The sequence below is a fragment of the Stegodyphus dumicola genome, chromosome 4, assembly GCF_044657685.1.
Source record: "Stegodyphus dumicola isolate Sdum_Otavi_A_Nest chromosome 4, ASM4465768v1".
Lineage (NCBI taxonomy): Eukaryota > Metazoa > Arthropoda > Arachnida > Araneae > Eresidae > Stegodyphus > Stegodyphus dumicola.
This window is the reverse complement of record NC_140771.1, coordinates 37,346,706-37,365,806: the sequence shown is the minus strand read 5'-3', so window position 1 is coordinate 37,365,806 and position 19,101 is coordinate 37,346,706. Positions and strand designations below refer to the sequence as shown.

At 33.0% G+C, this 19,101-nt stretch overlaps 1 protein-coding gene across 3 annotated transcripts in view; it reads right to left on the bottom strand.

Moving 5' to 3' along the window:
* Window positions 1-1,661: 1,661 nt before the first annotated feature.
* LOC146997522 (uncharacterized) overlaps window positions 1,662-19,101 on the bottom strand; it is a 37,938-nt gene continuing 20,498 nt past the window's right edge. Inside the window, exons 1-2 of one of the 3 annotated variants that reach the window (XR_015040623.1) lie at window positions 9,371-11,654; window positions 1,662-2,729 (exon numbers count right to left, since the gene is read on the bottom strand). Coding sequence is in view for 1 of the 3 variants with exons in the window: in XM_085814733.1 (XP_085670859.1) it covers window positions 13,714-14,499 (786 nt within the window). In the remaining 2 variants the exon portion in view is untranslated. Of the gene's footprint in view, window positions 2,730-9,370; window positions 11,655-13,498; window positions 14,985-19,101 lie in introns of those variants that run through there. The other 2 variants (XM_085814733.1, XR_015040624.1) reach the window with 2 other exon arrangements.

Below are 19,101 nucleotides of genomic sequence, written 5' to 3'. Positions count from 1 at the left end.
CATTCTTATCATTCTAATAAAGCAAAAGATAAGTTTATAATTATATTTTTAATTAAAATTCTTTTTACTATCGAAAAAGGGAAAAACATTTTTTGATATTTGATAGCATAAAAGAAATTTTGCATCATGATCAACTGTGTCAAATTATTAGATACCTGTACATTAATGATGGATCCATAACTACTGATGAAAGCTTTATAAATTCTGTAGAAATAAAACAGAAAACTAGAAGTCGTTTAGCAAACGAAATTATTTATAAGAGATGGCCTCAACATTCAAAATTTTTAAGGTCAAGGATATGATAAAGGGACTAATATAGCTGAACTGCATAAATGTATTCAAGCCATTATTTGTTAAAGAAATGATAAAGCTACATTATTCCTTGTTCAGCTCATAGTTTAAATTTAATATGCAAAAATACCACCAATGCTCCTAAAGGATTACATCTACAAATGACTGATGTACACTGGTTATTACATGGCATTAAATGATAAATTTTTGCAGTGGTCTAAAAATCACAGCATTTTGAATAAGCCAGTATTAAATTTTTAGGTATCACCTGTATGTAATTTAATACTGCAAGAAACAGAAAAGGTAAAATAAAGTCTTACAGTCAAAAAGGCCTTTCATTTCAATAACTGTGAGTTAATATTCATTTTTGAAATATATAAAACTATGATAAAATAGTATTGTAAGAGTTTGAAATAAATAGTGTTACAAATTTTGTATATATGTAACATGAAATGCTTAAAAGGGACTAAGCTCTATCATAAAAATAAGAATACAGGAGCAAGTCTACTTAACATCCAGCTAAATGGCTATTTTGCTAAACTGGTGAGATATCGCTAAACTGATAATGGATTAGGGGACTAATTTGGTAATAAATCTCCCAAAGTGGCCAAAATTGGTGACATTTTTGACCGGCCCCTGTTTAACTGTAATTAGTATTCTAATCGAATAATTGTCATTGATCCCTATATGTAACTGTAAACACAAATATACCTCAAATGCTTTCCACTAATTTCGAGAAATGGAAGGTAATAAAGATTTCTCTGTGGCTGGGGTATAACTATATACGGTTAGAGAGAACATCATATCTCAGTTCATGGTCAACTAGGGCATACTGAGATACCTCCATGAGAGCTTTACTCTTTAGATGCACTTTGCATTGCATTGCATTTAAAATTCTTAGTAGTTTGATGTGTAATTACTGATTGCTTTCTGTGACACTGTGAAGAGATGTATCAGTATTTTTGTGGAAAGACAGACATAAAGTGTTCCTTCTGGTAAAATAAATTTTATCAAGCTATTATCAGTTCAGAGCGCATTCAATCTATTACAAACCTGTATGCATGCAACAATACTTTTAAACAGTATGAAAGTACATAAATATAGTCAAATTGTATTGTATGTATTACTCTCTCTCTCTATTATATATGCATAATGCTCAGTGGTTAAATTACAGAAACTATTCTTAACCTTTTATGCCCATATTATGCAAATATTTTTTAAAAAATGGCATTTGTATTTAGATCTTCAATAGCTGAACTGTAATAATAAATATTCAATGCATAAATGCTGTGGAATGCAATAAATAAACAAATATATAGAAAAAGTATTTTTATAGACACATCTAGTACAAAATTTCCTTAGACAAGATAAAATATAAAAAAGGAATATTTAATAACTTACAAAAATATATTTTTTCTTTTTGAGTAAAATTTCCAAACTTGATACAAAAGAATATAACAAAGAATGTAAGAATAATTAAAATATGTATTTTATAATCTGAATATTCACACGAATATTACATTCAGAAATTAAATATCACATTTTCTAGTAATGAATATTTTTAATAATGCTGCAATACTATACAAAGAAATTTTAAAATGTTCATTTCTGCAACTTTAAAATCAATGATTCTATTATTACTAAAAGTTGCATATTAATTCATATAGCTGCATATATATTCTACTAAATGTTGCATAAAACATTCCCCCCCCCTAAAACCAAATGCTTTTTGATGAAAAGCAATTGTACATCTGTATAATTGCATACCACAGACGAAATATTGGCCATTTTCAGAATTACTTTTATTATAAATGTGACATTTAAAATTATAAATGATGTAATATTAATTTATAATGTGAATATTTGAGCATTTATAATATAAAAATTATTCATAAAACATGAGAAAATTTGGCAGCATAATTGAGAGTGAATTTAAAATGTTAAGAATGGTATGAGATGCTCTCCTATATCACAGTATATAACATTACATTTAGGCATATTCAACAGAAAAGAACTGTTCATGTGATAATATAAGGTATGAATTTTTCAATAATAAAATCCAATTTTTTTTAAAAAAGGGGCTAATAGATATTACAGTGCACCAATAACATTATTGAAAATTCATTCAGTATGTAATAAATGTTTAGATTTCTTCCGATATGCCATACAATTTTGATATTTTTATAAGAGGATTACAGCACTTAATTTTAAAATATCTAAGCATTTTATATCCTGATACCTCCTCAAAGAAACCTCATTCTTATTCAACAAGACTGTACAATAATGCTATTAGAACGTTTCTCTCTAGTTGTAATTATTTGATCTTTTCACTGGTATAGGTTGAAGAAAGCAGTCTAGCATCTTTTACTTCTCCAGGAAGACTCAATTCTAAACCATTCATAGCTTCTGTAACAATTATTTGACAAGCCAATCGAGATCTAAAAAAAGAGACAATGTTTATAATGTCCATAGTTTTTAATTTCAGATACAAATCTATAAAAGAAATTATAAATAAGCATTTCAATCTGCTTTTTTCATTCCAGTTCTCAGACTACAAAAGAACCATTAAAAATTAGATAAACACATCACATACTCCCCTAAGATAAAATTCCTGTAAATAATCAAGTACATATAAGCCTCATACTGTATTTTTCGATGACCATTCAACTATTAATCATAAAAAAGCCATCAGATTTAAAAGATAAACAAGATCAAGTACATTTGCTTTTATTAAAATACAATTGCATTTCAAATTAAGAAAATCTTACAAGAATCAAACAAACTAATTTATTTTAGTGTTTTGCTTAATTTCATTTATGCATTTATAACATAAAAATATACAAAATCTAATAAATGAAAATAACATTTCCATCCTCTGCTTTGAAAATTGTATTTTCTTCAATAATATTTTATTTCATGTCTTTAAAATTTTAATAGACAAGAAAATGCATACATTTTAAAATATGCAGATCACATAAAGTCATGAAAATTTTTTTTCAGTGCACTAGATCAAGGAACATTGTTCTGAAAAATATTATGTTCTCATCTTTAAATAAATGGCAAACCATAATATATACATATATAGGGTGGTTATAAAAAAATCTCCTCCGATATATGAACTCCTAGCCACCTAGCTGCTCAACCAATCGAAATGAATTTCAGATATTATTTTTTGAAGGTGTGCGCTCGATTGCAATGATTTAAAATAACACAGCTTCTCATGGTTATGGTTAATGAAAATTTTTTTAAAAGTTCCCACCTTTTTCCCTGCACCAAATGGCGCTGAAAAACCATATACAGTTTGGTTTATTTAACTATGGTACAGCACTCGAGAAGTATCTGCCTAAGGGGGGGTGTTTTTGCGGAGGAGTTTCTAAGGGAAACTAGCTCACATACACATGACATATATGCTGGGATTCAAACCCAGGACCGAATTACCAGTATTGAACAGCTTTACCACTCGACTACTGGTGGGCAACCATAAATGGCAAGTTAGCCGTATGACAAAAATTGCCAGCATATAATATCTGCAAAGAAGAGTACTGTAAAGGACCATAAACAACACAAGAGAGGAATCTGTATAACTTCACATTTTATGGCATCTATCAGTTCTGACAGATCTTATTTTGTAGACCTTAAGGTTTCAGATAATTCCAGAACCAGAACCCCACCGAAGTGAGGTCAGCGGATTGTGACAGCTATGAAAGTGCAAATTTACAGGAGATGAATATCTTGAAACATTGTACACATTGAAAACCTCTAATTCTAAAACAGTTTTTTCTTCTCTCCTCTCTATTATCACTGATCCTTTATAATGCTCTTCTTTGCAAATGTTTTATAGTCATACATGTATCTTTCCATTGTCATTTAAGGTTTTCCAATGTGCTAATAAATTTGCCCAGGGAAAAAAGTGGGTGTTACCATCTGAAAATTTTGGAATTTCTTTACTGCAACCATAACTGCGAGAGCTCTGTTGTTTTAAATCATCACAATCTTGAATGCATACCTTCAAACAATATCTAAAATTTCATTTCGACTAGTTGAGTGGATAGGCCACTAGAGGTTCATAGATTGGTAAAAATTTTTTATACTATCCTGCATATACTAAGTTCACAGTGCCTTTAGTTTCAAAACCCTTGGTCGTAGACACATAGTGCATTTAATGGCATATTCCCCAGCTTCACGTAATTCTCTCCTTTTTCAAGGTGTTCAGAAAGCAAGCTTCCCATAATTTTAAAACAGATTTGTTCATTTAGACATTGTTTTGATCTTACTAATTGATTTTTTCATGGATTTGGGGTACATGGGCTCTGACTGATGAAACAATAATAGTTAAGTTTAAAAAAAATAGGGATTATCTAGTGTTCTGGACAGTTCTGAAGATCATTGCAGGTGGAAAGATAAACTGAATAGCGATATTGATGATGGCGACAACTAGCAAACAGCAGACTTGATAGCAGTTCCATCACGATTAAACAACTTCAGACCTCAAGAGTAGCTAGCAGTGAACAACAATAAAAGTGGATGAGATTTAAAACAGAAGCATAAATGAAAATCTTGTGTTAGATACTTTAATGTTAATGTCATTAGTAATTTTTAATCTGATTAGAATGCAGGTTTCTTTTAACCCTCTAAGCGGCAAGGGCGTACATATACGGCCTAGAATATTTTTTCTGATATCTGTAAGAATGTATATATACGTGCATATTAAAATATATCAAAGAAATTAAGACACTATATCAAAAGAAAACAAATCCAGGCATGAAATACCAACCAGGAGAGTTTCTACATTAAAATCAAAAAATAATTTGTTCTCATAGTAGTTTTGGGAAATTTGTGCTTTCTTAGCGAAAACCCTGGCCGCTCAGAGAGTTAAATAAATAATATTGTGATAATTACCAAGAGTTTATCTATGAATATTTTTCATTTGTTATGTTTTTTCTGTAACTGTGTCCTTTGCATATCTCTTCCCCTCTATTTTTGTATGATAAAATCATAAAAAAAAAGGGGAAAATATGTGAATAAATACAATACTTCCAATTACAAAAATGCTTTAAATGATGGAGATATTTTTGCTTTTCCATTTTTTGAATTAAAAAGAATTAAGTTCATAAAAATTACGAAATCTAATCTTTTATACACTCCTTCAGTCCATAATGAGAAAATTTCCTACACATTCTTAAAAATATAACAACAACAACAACAAAAAAAAAAAAAAAAAAGACTCTCATACATATTACATTTTAAAGTTGAAGATCATATTTAGGGATCATACAAAACTTGAAGAAATAACATTTCCATTTGTACGCAAGTAAAAATACAATACATTAATTTAGGAAAAGGTTAGATTGCCTGTGGGCCACATGCACAACCTGAAAAACAGCTGACGGGTTCGAATTTTTTTTTAACAAAATGAAAAGCGTTTAAAATAAATGTTGTTTACTAAGCATTTTTCGGAAAAAATTCAAACTTATATTTATTTTTTGTATCTGAAATTTAAAGTCTGGTACTTGCAAGACACTTATATTGGTTACACTTTGTAATTCAAATATTTGACAATTAAAAGTTCCAGACTTACTATAATCATTAAATAATTTAGTTCAATTTAAGCTGAAAGAAATTATGAAAACTTTCTTAACTTTTCAGAGAAAGTTTTCTAGGCAGAACAAAACTAGAGAATAAATAATGACAAACTTAAGTCTCTTTTCCTTATTTATTGAATTCGTTTCTATGCATAAATAAAAATACATATTTGTATGTATATAACTATAAATTTTTTTATTCCTCGACTTGACACTTAATGGCATTTCAGTTTTGATAAAATTTGAAGCCTTAGAGAGAAATACTAGAAATTGTCTTTATCACAGATTGTAGATGCTCATCGGTAAATCAGATTTCCTTCTTATTAATTTTCAATTGTGGAAAAAAAAAAAATTCTTCACAAATAATTATAAAATATGTCAAGTACAAATAAAAGTTAATAAAATCCATATCTTCAAATCTTGATTAAGACTTGTATCACACTGTAAATTAGTTAACTCAATTTATAATGAAAATGTCTCTCTCTTGAACTTGATTTTGAAATCTTTGTATTTGCAACAAATTCATAATTAAAATATTTTTGTGAGCTACATAAAATTGCTTAGGGGTTTGGCAGTTCGAGTAGTAGTAGTAGCAAGTAGTAGAAGATTTTCTTGGCACATTTTCTTTTAGCCTGAAAGACTATTTGAACCAAACACATGGTAGATACATCCAAAACTTATAACCCATAATACAAACCCATCTCTTTCAGGTATTCAAATAAATGGTATCGACCTCTTCTCCCATTATACAGTAAAGAGGCAAGTCATATTTATTAAAATGCTTCAATCAAAATCTGTTAAAATATGGATATTCTACGAGGGTTGGGGCAAAAGTCATGGCAACTATTTTTTTCTTGTAGATATGTGAATGGATCACAAAACATATATGTGTTGTGTAGAAGTTCTGCAGGCATAGAGTGTATGCAGAACAACAGATGGCTCTGTGGTAGGGAGGGCTCTGAAATCAGTCAGTTGGTGAGTTCCGTGCGAGATGGAAGTAACCCGTGTTGAGCAGCACGCTTACATCAAAATAGCCGTTCTCCGAGGGAGAAATGCGAAGGAGTGTCACAGTGAATTAGTAGAAGCCCTTGGGAATAATGCCCTACCATATCATACAGTAGCATGGTGGGTAGGAAAGTTTCAGCAAGGACGTGTGTAAACCAGTGATGAGCAACGTTCGGGATGACCGGTGAGTGTGCAGACCGACTTGGCACGTGCCGTCATCAAGCACCTCATGGATGAAGACAGACGATGGACATTACTGGAGTTAGAGAGGGCAAGTGGCATCTAGAAACGCACTGTCCACAGGATATTGCATAATGAGCTAGCGTCAAAATCCTTCCCCAGTCAAATTGATGGTTATTGTCGCGTATGACGTCAGGGGTGTCACTGTTTTCCACTTTGTTCCTCATGTCAGAACAGTGACCGCACAGTACTGCAGGGACTTCCAGGTGCGATGTGGCATTTAGGATAAACGTCCGGATCTTGTGGACAGTGCAATAATTCTGCACGACAAGGCGAGGGGATGGGAAGAATTGGAGCACCCACCATACTCTGCTGACCTTTTGCCCTGTGACTTTGATCTCATTCCCAAGATTAAGGAACCAATACGTGGCAGACGGTTTGCAACACGAGAGCACATTGCTAATGCTGTGCGCCAACAGATGACCCAATTCATACATGGTGTGGAAAATGCTGAGGCTGATGGTATTCAGCACCTCCCACATCGTTGGCAGCGTGTAGTGACAGTAGCAGGGGACTACATTGAGGGTCTTTAGGCCCAGGTTTGTCATATCAACTTTATGTGTATTGTGTTGTCATTCTTTTGCACGGTGAAGGCTATATTGCCCTGTATACTACTGTAATAAATTCGTGTGTTACGATATTTTAGTGCTATTTATTGTCCACACATGTAGTTAAGACCTTGTCCTTTCGTCTGTATATGTGACATTTTTCAACCGGACTGGTATCTTCAAGAAAAAAAATAGTTGCCATGACTTTTGCCTCAACCTACGTATTAAAAAATGACAAACGGACAGAACAATATCACAATTAGGACCCACTGACTCACTCTCTGCTTTTAGAAGGTAAATGCGAGTGATCGATTTTAAGATGGTTTAACAGCACCTCCTCCTTTCGATTTCTGGCACTCTTCCAGCTTTCCATCCCAAGTTTCAAACGTCTTAACTTATTACTAGCTGAACATCACAGAGTAGCTTCCATTTGTTTAAAATTCTCTGTCTAATATCAGATGTTATGTCTAAAAAGGGAACAGGTCTGCTGAACACTTCCACAGAATTCTTTGCTGTAATATCTGCAAGTTCCCTTTATTTCGAAACCCTTACCCTTTATTTCGAATGTCCAGACACATAGCAGTATATAATGTCATAATGGTCATTCTTTAAGACACTATTCAAGTTTAGGATTGGATTGGATTATTCAATTATGGCAAAGCACACGAGGGCTATCTTCCTAAAGGGAGGGATGCTTTCGTGGAGGACTTTCTAAAGGAAACTGACTCATATACACGTTACACATGAGGAAAACCACGAAAGGCCCATGCAGCCAGCCTGTTCGTGGGATTCGAACTTCAGACCAAACTACAAGTGTTCAGCGTCTTTACCGCTCGGCCGCTGGTGGTCCTCTACTCAAGTTTAGAACTTCTAAAACAGAAGAACTGTTTTCTTCAGAAAAACTCTGCAGTGAACTTTTGGGCACAAGTTTTGGGTAAACAAATAACTGTTGTATTAATTTCTGTGATCTAAAAAGCTTTAACAAGGCATTTACATTACTTCGTTAGAGCTGTTCTCAAAATGTTTGAAAACTTTAAGAAATTCAATTTTTACATCATCCCAAAGAGGAATTTGAAAATAATTTATTGCTTTTCATCTCAGAAATGCTGTATTCTTCAACTAATGACTAAGATCTTTTTGAATAGGTAGAAATCTAGGAAGGCTGTGCTTGGAAAAGGACATTTGAATCATATAAAAGAATATACAGGAAAATAATAGCAAAGAGACAGTTGCTCATGCCTTAAATGAAGTGAAGGCTCAACACAATCTACGTACAAGCTCTGTACAGGTGTTGATTGGAAGGCTCCAAAACAAATGTCTTATGCCTGATGGTAAACAGGATCAAGCTTTAGTAATGCAGATTGACATGAAGATGCATCCACCACAGAGGTGTAATCTAATTTGGAGCTGATTACAGCACTACAAAGAACTGGAGCAAAGAACAGCAGTCAGCTCCCCACCATGTGCTCGATAGAATTTTCTTGAGCTTTTGAGAACAGAGAACCAAGCTTTACTTGGAATAATCTATTTTTTAAAGACAGCTAAATTACCATGTAGATTAATATCACAAAGTTCATGGAGAATGTCACATCTCCGAGCCTTATCATATGCTTTTTCTATATCTAAGAAAATAGATACTAGGTGTTTCCTCCCAACTTCACAGCAAGGTCTCAAATATCACAACATTAACCAAAGTTGACCTACCTCTTTAAAACTCACCCTGATATGAAGAACTGCAATCATTCTTTTCCAGTGATGAGCTAGATGAGAGTTTATCTTTTTTTTCGAGATTTTGCAAATGCAGCAGGTTCATTCTTATCAATCTATAATTGCAAGAATTCTTACAAGATTCCTTATCAGGTTTTGCTATGAGAATAACTAAAGCTCTCCTCTATATATTTAGGAAAATATGCTTCTTCTACCCTTTGTTAAAAGGGGTAAGAAGGGCAACTAATGATTCACAGGACACAAACTTTAACATAGTAGTTTAGAAACTTTAACATACTTATAGCTCCCACCATCTAGAGTTGTAACTGTCTTAAGTATCCAAGAAAGAGTTCTTCGAATCTTGAGTATTGTGAATTCTGTGTTATAATTTTCACAGTTGAGCTCATTAAATTTGACAGAAACTCTCTTAGATTGTACCTGATTGGGAAAAAAAAAAAAAATGCGGACAAATGGTTTACTTGACACAAAAGCAAAAGCCTCACAAATACTATCTGCAGTTTCTTCCCTGCTGTTTATCAAACTATCAAGACAGAAAGTGAGTGATTTTGACATTTTCTTAATACATTCTTAAATTCTTTTTCTCAGAGTATCAAAACTTGTTGATGACACAGAAAACAACACATATTTCCCTGGCTCTGCCATCTGACATTTTGTGCCTTTACCTTAGCCTGCTTATAGGTCAGAAGGTTGGAGACCCGAGTATTTGTAGGAAACATTCCACAGTTTTCTCTGCATCCTGTGCTTCTTTATATTCATTGCTCCACCATGGTTTTGCATACTTGATGCCTTGATGATGATTTAGGAAGCCTTGATGATGATTTAGGAATCGAGAGTTTAGTTGCCTGCAGGATGATGTCAGTTACCACAGTGACTGCATCTTCAATATCTGTATTATTCACTATTTCTTGACTAATCACAGCTAGGAATGATAAAAGTGATCAGTATTCTCTATCATAAATAAAATGATAGGTCAGCTCCAAAGGAGGTATATCCTTGAACAAGAAATAAAAACTGGATGACACAGAAAACAACACATATTTCCCTGGCTCTGCCATCTGACATTTTGTGCCTTTACCATAGCCTACTTACAGGTCAGAAGGTTGGAGATCCGAGTATGTGTAGGAAATATTCCACAGTTTTCTCTGCTTCCTGTGCTTCTTTACATTCATTGCTCCACCATGGTTTTGCATACTTTGGAAGTCTTACTGATGATTTAGGAATCGAGAGTTTAGTTGCCTGTAGGATGATGTCAGTTACCACAGTCACTGCATCTTCAATATCTGTATTATTCACTATTTCCTGACTAATCACAGCTAGGAATGATAAAAGTGATCAGTATTCTCTATCATAAATAAAATGACAGGTCAGCTCCAAAGGAGGTATATCCTTGAACAAGGAAAAAAACTGGAAAATGATCACAACTGAAAAGAACATTACTAACTTTAAGTGAAAACTAAGGTAGCAGTGAGGGAGAACTGATAGCTATATCTGTTGCATGAAATGACTTGGTTGGTTGGGAAAAGAAAGTCTCATTTCCAATATTTAGTATATACAGACAATGATCATCAACCAACTGTTCAGTTTGTTTACCATGTGAATTTACTTGTTGGTTTCCTTAGAAAGAGTTATTGCCATTTAACCACTTGGGCTAAAATGACGCGCCATGTATGTCGAGATGCTTTTGTCTCAAACCGTGAGCGACGTGAACATAACGTCGATAGGCATTTATTGCAAAAATGAAAATAACGTGATACACATGTCACCTAACAAAATTGTTTATTTCTTGAGTTACAGCTCTGGATTGCACTCGCAGATGCAGAGCGACATAAATGAGACACTTTACCGCTTGTTATATTGTAGCGTCCGGCACCGCAACTGTGAAGTTTACTCACAGTGCAAGTGATTAAATCTCCAAGAATAATAAATGAGTGAGTGGATGATCAATGTAATGATGTAAAGATTCTTGAAATGCACTAATTGTGTTATCGACTGGTTGTCTTAGCCCTCTCGACAAATACTGATCCTGCAGAAAGAATATATACCTAAACTGAATTAAGCATTTATAGCTTTCTAAATTATTTCAGATTTATTTTAAGTAGTTTGATTCTTCATAATGAAATTTTTGGATTGGAAGTATTAACCGATACAGCAGCTTTTCATCGTAAGCTCAATTAATCCATCAATGACTACAGTCACATCTTTCCTTCGTATCCCAGAGACCTTTCCTGTACTCTTGTGGTTACACGTACCAATGGCTGAGAAACTAATCTAATGAAGCTTTTAAGAAGCAAGTTGCTAAATAACACGATTGAAAAATTTAGCTGCTTAAATGCATCTGAAACAAGAATTTAAACATTCACTTGGCTGTATAAAGAGCACAATCACGCATCTTTTCGATGATAATCCCGAATTTCATCAGTCGACTCCATGTATATTCCCTTCTTGTTTCTATCCAAAGAGAAACAAGTTAGGAATTATCAGTTCAACAATAAAACAGTGATCACAAATCTATTAACCGTGATATCCACCTCATGCAAGTAACACGCTCTTTCAATTGTTAACTATTGCGAGTACCATGGGCAAGAATCGTATGCTTGTTACGCGGGGATGTTTTAAGAGGTCCTCAAGGGTTGCCAATTTGTTTTTTTATTGCATGGTTGATTGACTTAAGTCTTTGCTTAAAATAAAGCATGTGTATCCTGAGGCTTTCAAATCCGACTGGAACTTATGCCATATAAAGACTACATTCTTGGTTATTTTCTTGAATTAAGGTATTGGAGAAATATTTAAAATTAGCATAGAGTTTAATTTCCAAGTATACCACTTAAAGGTTAACATAATATTTGTATTCATTCTCGAAGTTAATTTAAAATACTGTACTATTGGATAGTGCCCATTTCCAACACTGTCAGCTTCTAAACATGACAGAGTTGGCATCCTGCATTAATGAAGCATAACAATTCAAAGCGAAATGTACCTTTGATTTTCGCCTGTTACAGCAATCTAACTAGTGCCCTCCGAAATTCGGTATCTTAAGCAACTGCTTATATCGCCTAGCTCAGAGATGACATTGCAATACTGTTCAGTACATAAAAAATGAATGTTCCGTAAAACAAAAATTTAATTGAAACACTTGATTAAGATTTGTTGCACACCTGAAGGTAAATACTTAAGATATTTAGGAGTAAATGGGAATTTATTACATAGACTGCAAATGAGTGTGCACTTACAGTATGAACAAATGATGAAATTGTCAAAATTGATTTTTGAAGGCGTTCTGTAACAAACTTCGCTTTAATGCAGAGTCTTACAATTCTTGTGTGAAGAATTTAAAATCTATCGGGAAATTAAGAAGCAGTGCTTTGCATGCTGTTAAGATTAAAATTTCTCTTACATTTGTATAAGTAACATATTCATTAAAGAAATGAGAAATTCAAGGGAATATTTTAAAAGTTGAATGCAACTCCTTGGCAACCATAGGTTTGCTTAGATTTTTTTTGTTCATGTAGCTGAGAGCTGCAATTTTCATCAGATACTTAAAACTCTCGAGAGCTAGGAATGCCAAACGAACGAAGATTTTTAAAAATTAATTTCGATTTTAAAATTTTTATAATATCAAAAATCAACAAACTCTTCATTGAAAGATAAATTTAATATCCTCATTACAATACAGTACCATAAACTATTTTAACGAGAAGGAATTACTTATTATACAGTTACAAAAATTGAAATTTCGATCGCAATTTTCTTAGTGATGTGAAAATGCAAGGGTGCGAAAAAAATCCATCCCCAAGCTAAGAAATGAGCAGATTATCGATTTTAAAAATAATTCAAAGTAGGATACTGATAAACATATAAACTCGGTAACTACTAAATTATAGAATTATTTGAAAGCAAATAAATGAAAAATGCAAGATAAAATAAAGCTTTAACTTAAATTTAATTCTTCAAATTTTAACATATGAAAAGTTAGGGCAATGAAAGTTAAATATTAGATATAGCAAAAGGCTTAAAAGTTAAAAATGTAGCATCAAAAACATTAAAAATATTAAAATGCAATACATTAGAATTTTCTGAAAAATACAATAAAGAACTAGAAATTACAATATGTAAATGTTCATAAACTTCCACCATTTTTCATAAGAAAAGATTACTTATTTCCGCAACTTGCTGTTCTTATCTATTTAGATAAATCAAAATTCAATGTCGCAATCTTCAATCTGTCACGGGAGACGCAGCATACTTAAAAGTTCTTCTGTCTGCATTGATTTTTTCTAATTTTATGTTAAATTTTAGGGTCTTTTTCTCCACCCCGAGTCTTAGGTATTTCTCCCTTTTTTAGGAGATTCTTTTGCAATTTTCTCAGGAATTTCCGACTCCAGGGCGGTTGATCGCTTTAAATTCACTTCGTAACCTGATGCTTCACCCCGATATGACGAACCTGGGACTGGTGAAAGGAAGTCTACTTGCTGTAAAGGACCTTTCCCAAGTTTTAAACTGTCAAACTGCTCTATCTTGGACTGCCTCTGAGGAAGAAAATTTTTGAAATTATCTATGGCTTTCAAACCACCGTAAGGATGTTGAAGTTCAGAAAGAGCAGATTTTACGCCAGTGTCCACTATCTGCGCATCTTTTGCTGTTTTTTTCAGGTCATCCCAGATATCCTGAAATTCTGTGCCTTCCTTTCTGCTGAATTCTTCCAAAAAATTATCAATGAAGAAACTCGCCCACAATTTGGGTACTGATGTTAGATCAAAATTTTCATCTTCGCTATATTTGCGTATAGCAAATTCTGCGAAAAGTAGACATGACCCCATAGTTAGATCTAAGATATTCTTTTTTGGTATGAAAACGTCCAACCACCTCCGCACTAAATCTTCGAAATCTGTGGTTCCCATAACCAGCTTTGGATTCTTATCGAAAGCATGCTTTATGTCACTTCTAAAGCACAGCGCATTCGTAACAACCGCAAATCCAATATCGTCGGTATAGTCATTAGACACCATTTCATTATTGATGTGGTAGATCTTCTCCTTTGGCACTTTTAATTCGTGGAACACATAACGAAATAAATGATGAGCAAAACGTTCAACTCGAATATCCATTCTTTTGCTTCGCAGTTGCCGCCAAAACGTCAGAACACAAAAGCCAAGGAGCTTCCAAAGTACGGTCTTTAAAAGCTTACACTCAAATGATTGATTTGCGTAATCCTACCTAATTTGTATGGCATCAAACCATCTTGTCTGAATGAGCGTTCGAGCTCCTTCCTTACGGCACATTCATGTGAATGATTTAATTATACATTGCCGGATAACGAATTAATTAATTTTCCAAAATGTTTGGTGTTCCTGCAAATAGTGGAAGCTGTTCTAGTTGATATATTTAAGTATTGTTGAGGGTGCTGTTTGGTATTAAAATGCGATGAGTTACGAGAGATAATTGGTGCTAGTTCCAAAGTAAAACTAACTAAGTTAGGCCACACAAATATTTAATTATTTACATAATGTACAAGGTTACAAGTTAGGTGCTCCATTAGCACAAAGTGGAACGAGCGAATGCACCATAGATCCGCTGCGTACATTCTTCAACAATAGAGCTGGAGCAAACCGCATGTATTCGTTACTGAGTAACGGGTACATCGGTTGACTCGAAGTACCGATTCGGTACTCACAAATTCATTTCGTTACTCGCATCTGTCGTGCGATGCGGTTTGTTCGAGTACGAATGATGCGGTTTCTATGCGAATACGAATGCTGTTCGAATAGGAATGATACGGTTGCGTCCAAGGAGGTTAGAATAGATGGGGAGCGACTAAATTTCAACTCGGCAGGAAAATTTGATTGGTCAACGGTACACGTCACATGTGACGTCAAAAGCGGGATGTTTTAGATTTACCCCACAGGATTACCTGCCATTTTCGGTTGCTTGTTTGCTGAGCTCTGCAGTTATATTTTTTGGCGGGCTAAAAGTGTTTTTTGATAAAATATTTTAATTGGTAATTTAGGTATTGTTTGCTTGTAATTAAACATGTGATTACAAATTATTGTAAAGTATTTATTTTTGAGACAAACTTTTTGTAATCTATTTATTTTTCATATATTGCCTTTTGAGAACAGATAAATTTAGCGGAAATTTCCTTTGTTGAACAAAGAAAAATGAAAAATGTTTCAGAATAGCAAGCCGTGTCAGTTTCAGTCAAACATTAAATATTTTAATATCATATGCTACCATTTTTTGTGTCAAACATTAAATATTTTAATATCATATGCTACCATTTTTTTGTGTCAAACATTAAATATTTTAATATCATATGCTACTAGTTTTTATTCATTTCTTAATATATCTGATGACAAAATAAGTTTTTATTTTCTATTGCAGTACATAACTTTTTGTTATAACAATGGAATATGAAAGATAGCAGTATTTGAATGTATGTACTGCTGCAAAAAGTACAAAAAAAAAAAAAAAAAAAGGTTTTATATGAACACATTCGGGAAGTACATAAAGTACCTGTTGTGGCTGAAGGAAATTTGAAATGTCCTATTAATGCCTGCAATTTTTCATGTAGAACGTTTGAAGAGTTAAGAAATCACGCAAGAGATCAACATGGATACACTCTTAACTCCGTTGAAATGACATTTAATACATATGAAGGTAAGATATTAGAAATTTGCATTTTCTGCGATAAACGTTTTTAATTTGAATAGCCCCAAACTGAGTACAAATTACTATTTTTGCAAATTCATTCATCAAGCTGGGGAATAAAATACATCTATTTTTGTGAGTATAATTGATAACAGAATAATTTCCTTAGCATCTTGCTTTTTTCTGTTAGCCTGATAAACCCCCATTATTTTTCAGTAAAAATATTTCAAAGTAATATTTCTCTTCCTCAACTATTTGAAATATGAAGTAAACATTTTCTAAATAATAAAAACATATATAGAGATGTACTGCTACATAATTATTTATACATGTAATTCAGTGCTTCATTAAAAAAAAAAAAAGACTATCCTGTTATTACACAAACGGATCTCTTAATGCATATGTATATTGAAGATATCAAAAATGATGTGGACCTAATAAAAAAATTAGTAAAATCTTTATTAAAGTGGCAACCTTCAATTGTAAGTTTAGTATCATAATGATAGACACTTATTTTATTATATGTAAATGAGGCTTAAAATTTATTATATGTTATTTTAAAACTACTTAAAGAAATGTATTCGATGTCTTAAAATTTTAATAACCTATACACATTGTATCAGTTATCAAGAAACAGGCTACAATGTTTTTTTACTTTAGACATAGGCCAGATGACACTCATGTTATGGAAAATGTCTGATGACAATTTGTCTCTTAAGAATAAATTTCTTGCATTATTATACAACTTTGGGGAATATGTTTTAAGTCTTGTTTAGCTGGAACACGAGTACTAGTAACTGTCAAATAGGAAGAAAAATATGCCAATGTATAACTTAAAACAGAGTCGTAGCTAGGGTTTTCTGCGCCCAGGGACAACTAAAGGTTTCGTGCCCCTCTACTGCTTGCCAAGGATGAAAAACATTTAATTCTAAAATGTCGTAACATCAGTTTGGCGCCCCTTGGATTCTGCGCCCGGGGACAGATACCCCCCTCTAGCTACGCCTCTGACTTAAAATTAGGCAACTTTATTTCAGTGTAGATTTTAAATAAAACTATCAGTTTTGAGAGCAATTAGACATAGGTTCCTCTTCTTGAAGAGAAAAAATATTCTGCTAAAGTGACCAGTATCTATTTACAATCAGTGCCAAAATAAGATTTTGGTTAGTTTTAAATTAGTAATTTTGTTTTAAAGATTCACTAGTTCACAATTATAATGGGCTTTTATATTGTATGTAAAAAAATTTCTTACTTTTTGAGAAGTACAATAACTCTTAAAGAAGGTGGGAAAAAGAGTTACTTCCTTTGTAATCGATCTGGATTTTATAATTCTAAAAGTAAAGGTGTAAGAGCTATAAAATCACAAGGTACCTGCAAAATAGAGGGGCACTGTCCATCTACTATTGAAGTTACCAGTAATGGCATAATTAAGATTTTATATTTCCAAACACACGTGGGACACACAGTAGATCTAGAACATTTGCCATTAACAAAAGATTTGCGAGAAGTGATTGCAGGTAAGTTTCTTTATGAACTTGATTGTGAAATTCAATATAAAACAGACATTATTATACAACATTATCATATAAATGCAATATTTTCAGGTAAGTTAAATGAAGGCATTCCACCACAGAAAATATTAGATTCCACAAGGAATAGTATTAAAGAAGACATTTACAGGGAGCATTTATTGACAAAAAAAGACATACATAACATTTCTAATTCTTACTGTATTGGTAATGATGAACAATATCATCCAACTGATGCTGTCAGTTTAAGGATCTGGATAGAAAAAATGAAATGTTTAGATGATAATCCAGTTCTTTTTGTAAAATTCCAAGGAGAAGCAGCAGATCAGCACTTGGAAATTAGTGACTTCTGCATCATCATAACGACAAACGTTCAAAAGCATATGCTTTTAAAGTTTGGATCCGATAGCATATGCATCGATAGCATATATGGGACTAATGCTTACGATTTTCAATTATCGACAGTTTTAGTCATAGACGAGTTTAATTCAGGATTTCCTGCTGCTTTTTGCCTAAGCAATAGAGTAAATTTAGGTTCAATGCAAAAATTTTTTCAGTGTATTAGGGACAAAGTTGGACTGCTGTCTGTAAACTGCTTTATGAGTGATGATGCACCAGTATATTATACTGCATGGACATCAGTAATGTGTGATGCCAAATTTAGGATTCTATGCACCTGGCACGTTAAAAAGGCATGGCTGCAAGCAGCAAATTCAATTATCCCCTCAAAACGAAAGGAAGTTTTGAAATTTTTAAATGTAGTATCTGAATGTCATGATATAAAAGAATTTGAAGCACTGATATCTGATTTCCTCAGCAAACTCTTTGCTGATAGAGATACAGACAAGTTTGCTAATTATTTTGCTTCAAATTATGCAAACAGATGTGAGTTGTGGGCTAAATGTTATAGAAAAAGATGTAACATCACAACTAACAATCATCTTGAAGCACTGCATCGAGTTTTAAAATATTCTTATCTTGATGGATTGAAAAACAAGAGGGTTGATAGGTGCGTTGCGAAGCTTATTAATATGGTGCAAGATAAATGGTTCCAGAGATTTATCAAAACAACAAAAGGGCCAAACACATCAAAGATCAACCAAACAAATTTACGACACAACAGAGCAATAAATTTTCCAGCTAATAATATCACAGAAATCAATGAGTTTTCTTGGCATGTGATTTCAGAAAGTGACCCTACTCTTGAATATACTGTTACTCAAATACATACACAATGCATTAATTGTAACATTGTTTGTAAATGGTGCAAAATTTGTAACGATGCATTTGTATGCACATGCACAGATGCCACGATTAAAGGAAGTGTCTGTAAACATATACATGCAATAATTTTAAAGACAAGATTACCTAATAGAGAACAGCCAGCTAAAACTAAAGAATCAAATGATGTAAAATCCTTTCTTGATCTATCAGCACAAAAATTAAAAAAATCAGGAACCAAGCACCATATTATAGATCAACTGAGTATCATATCAAAACTTGTAACATCAACAACAGTAAATAATATAACTTTGG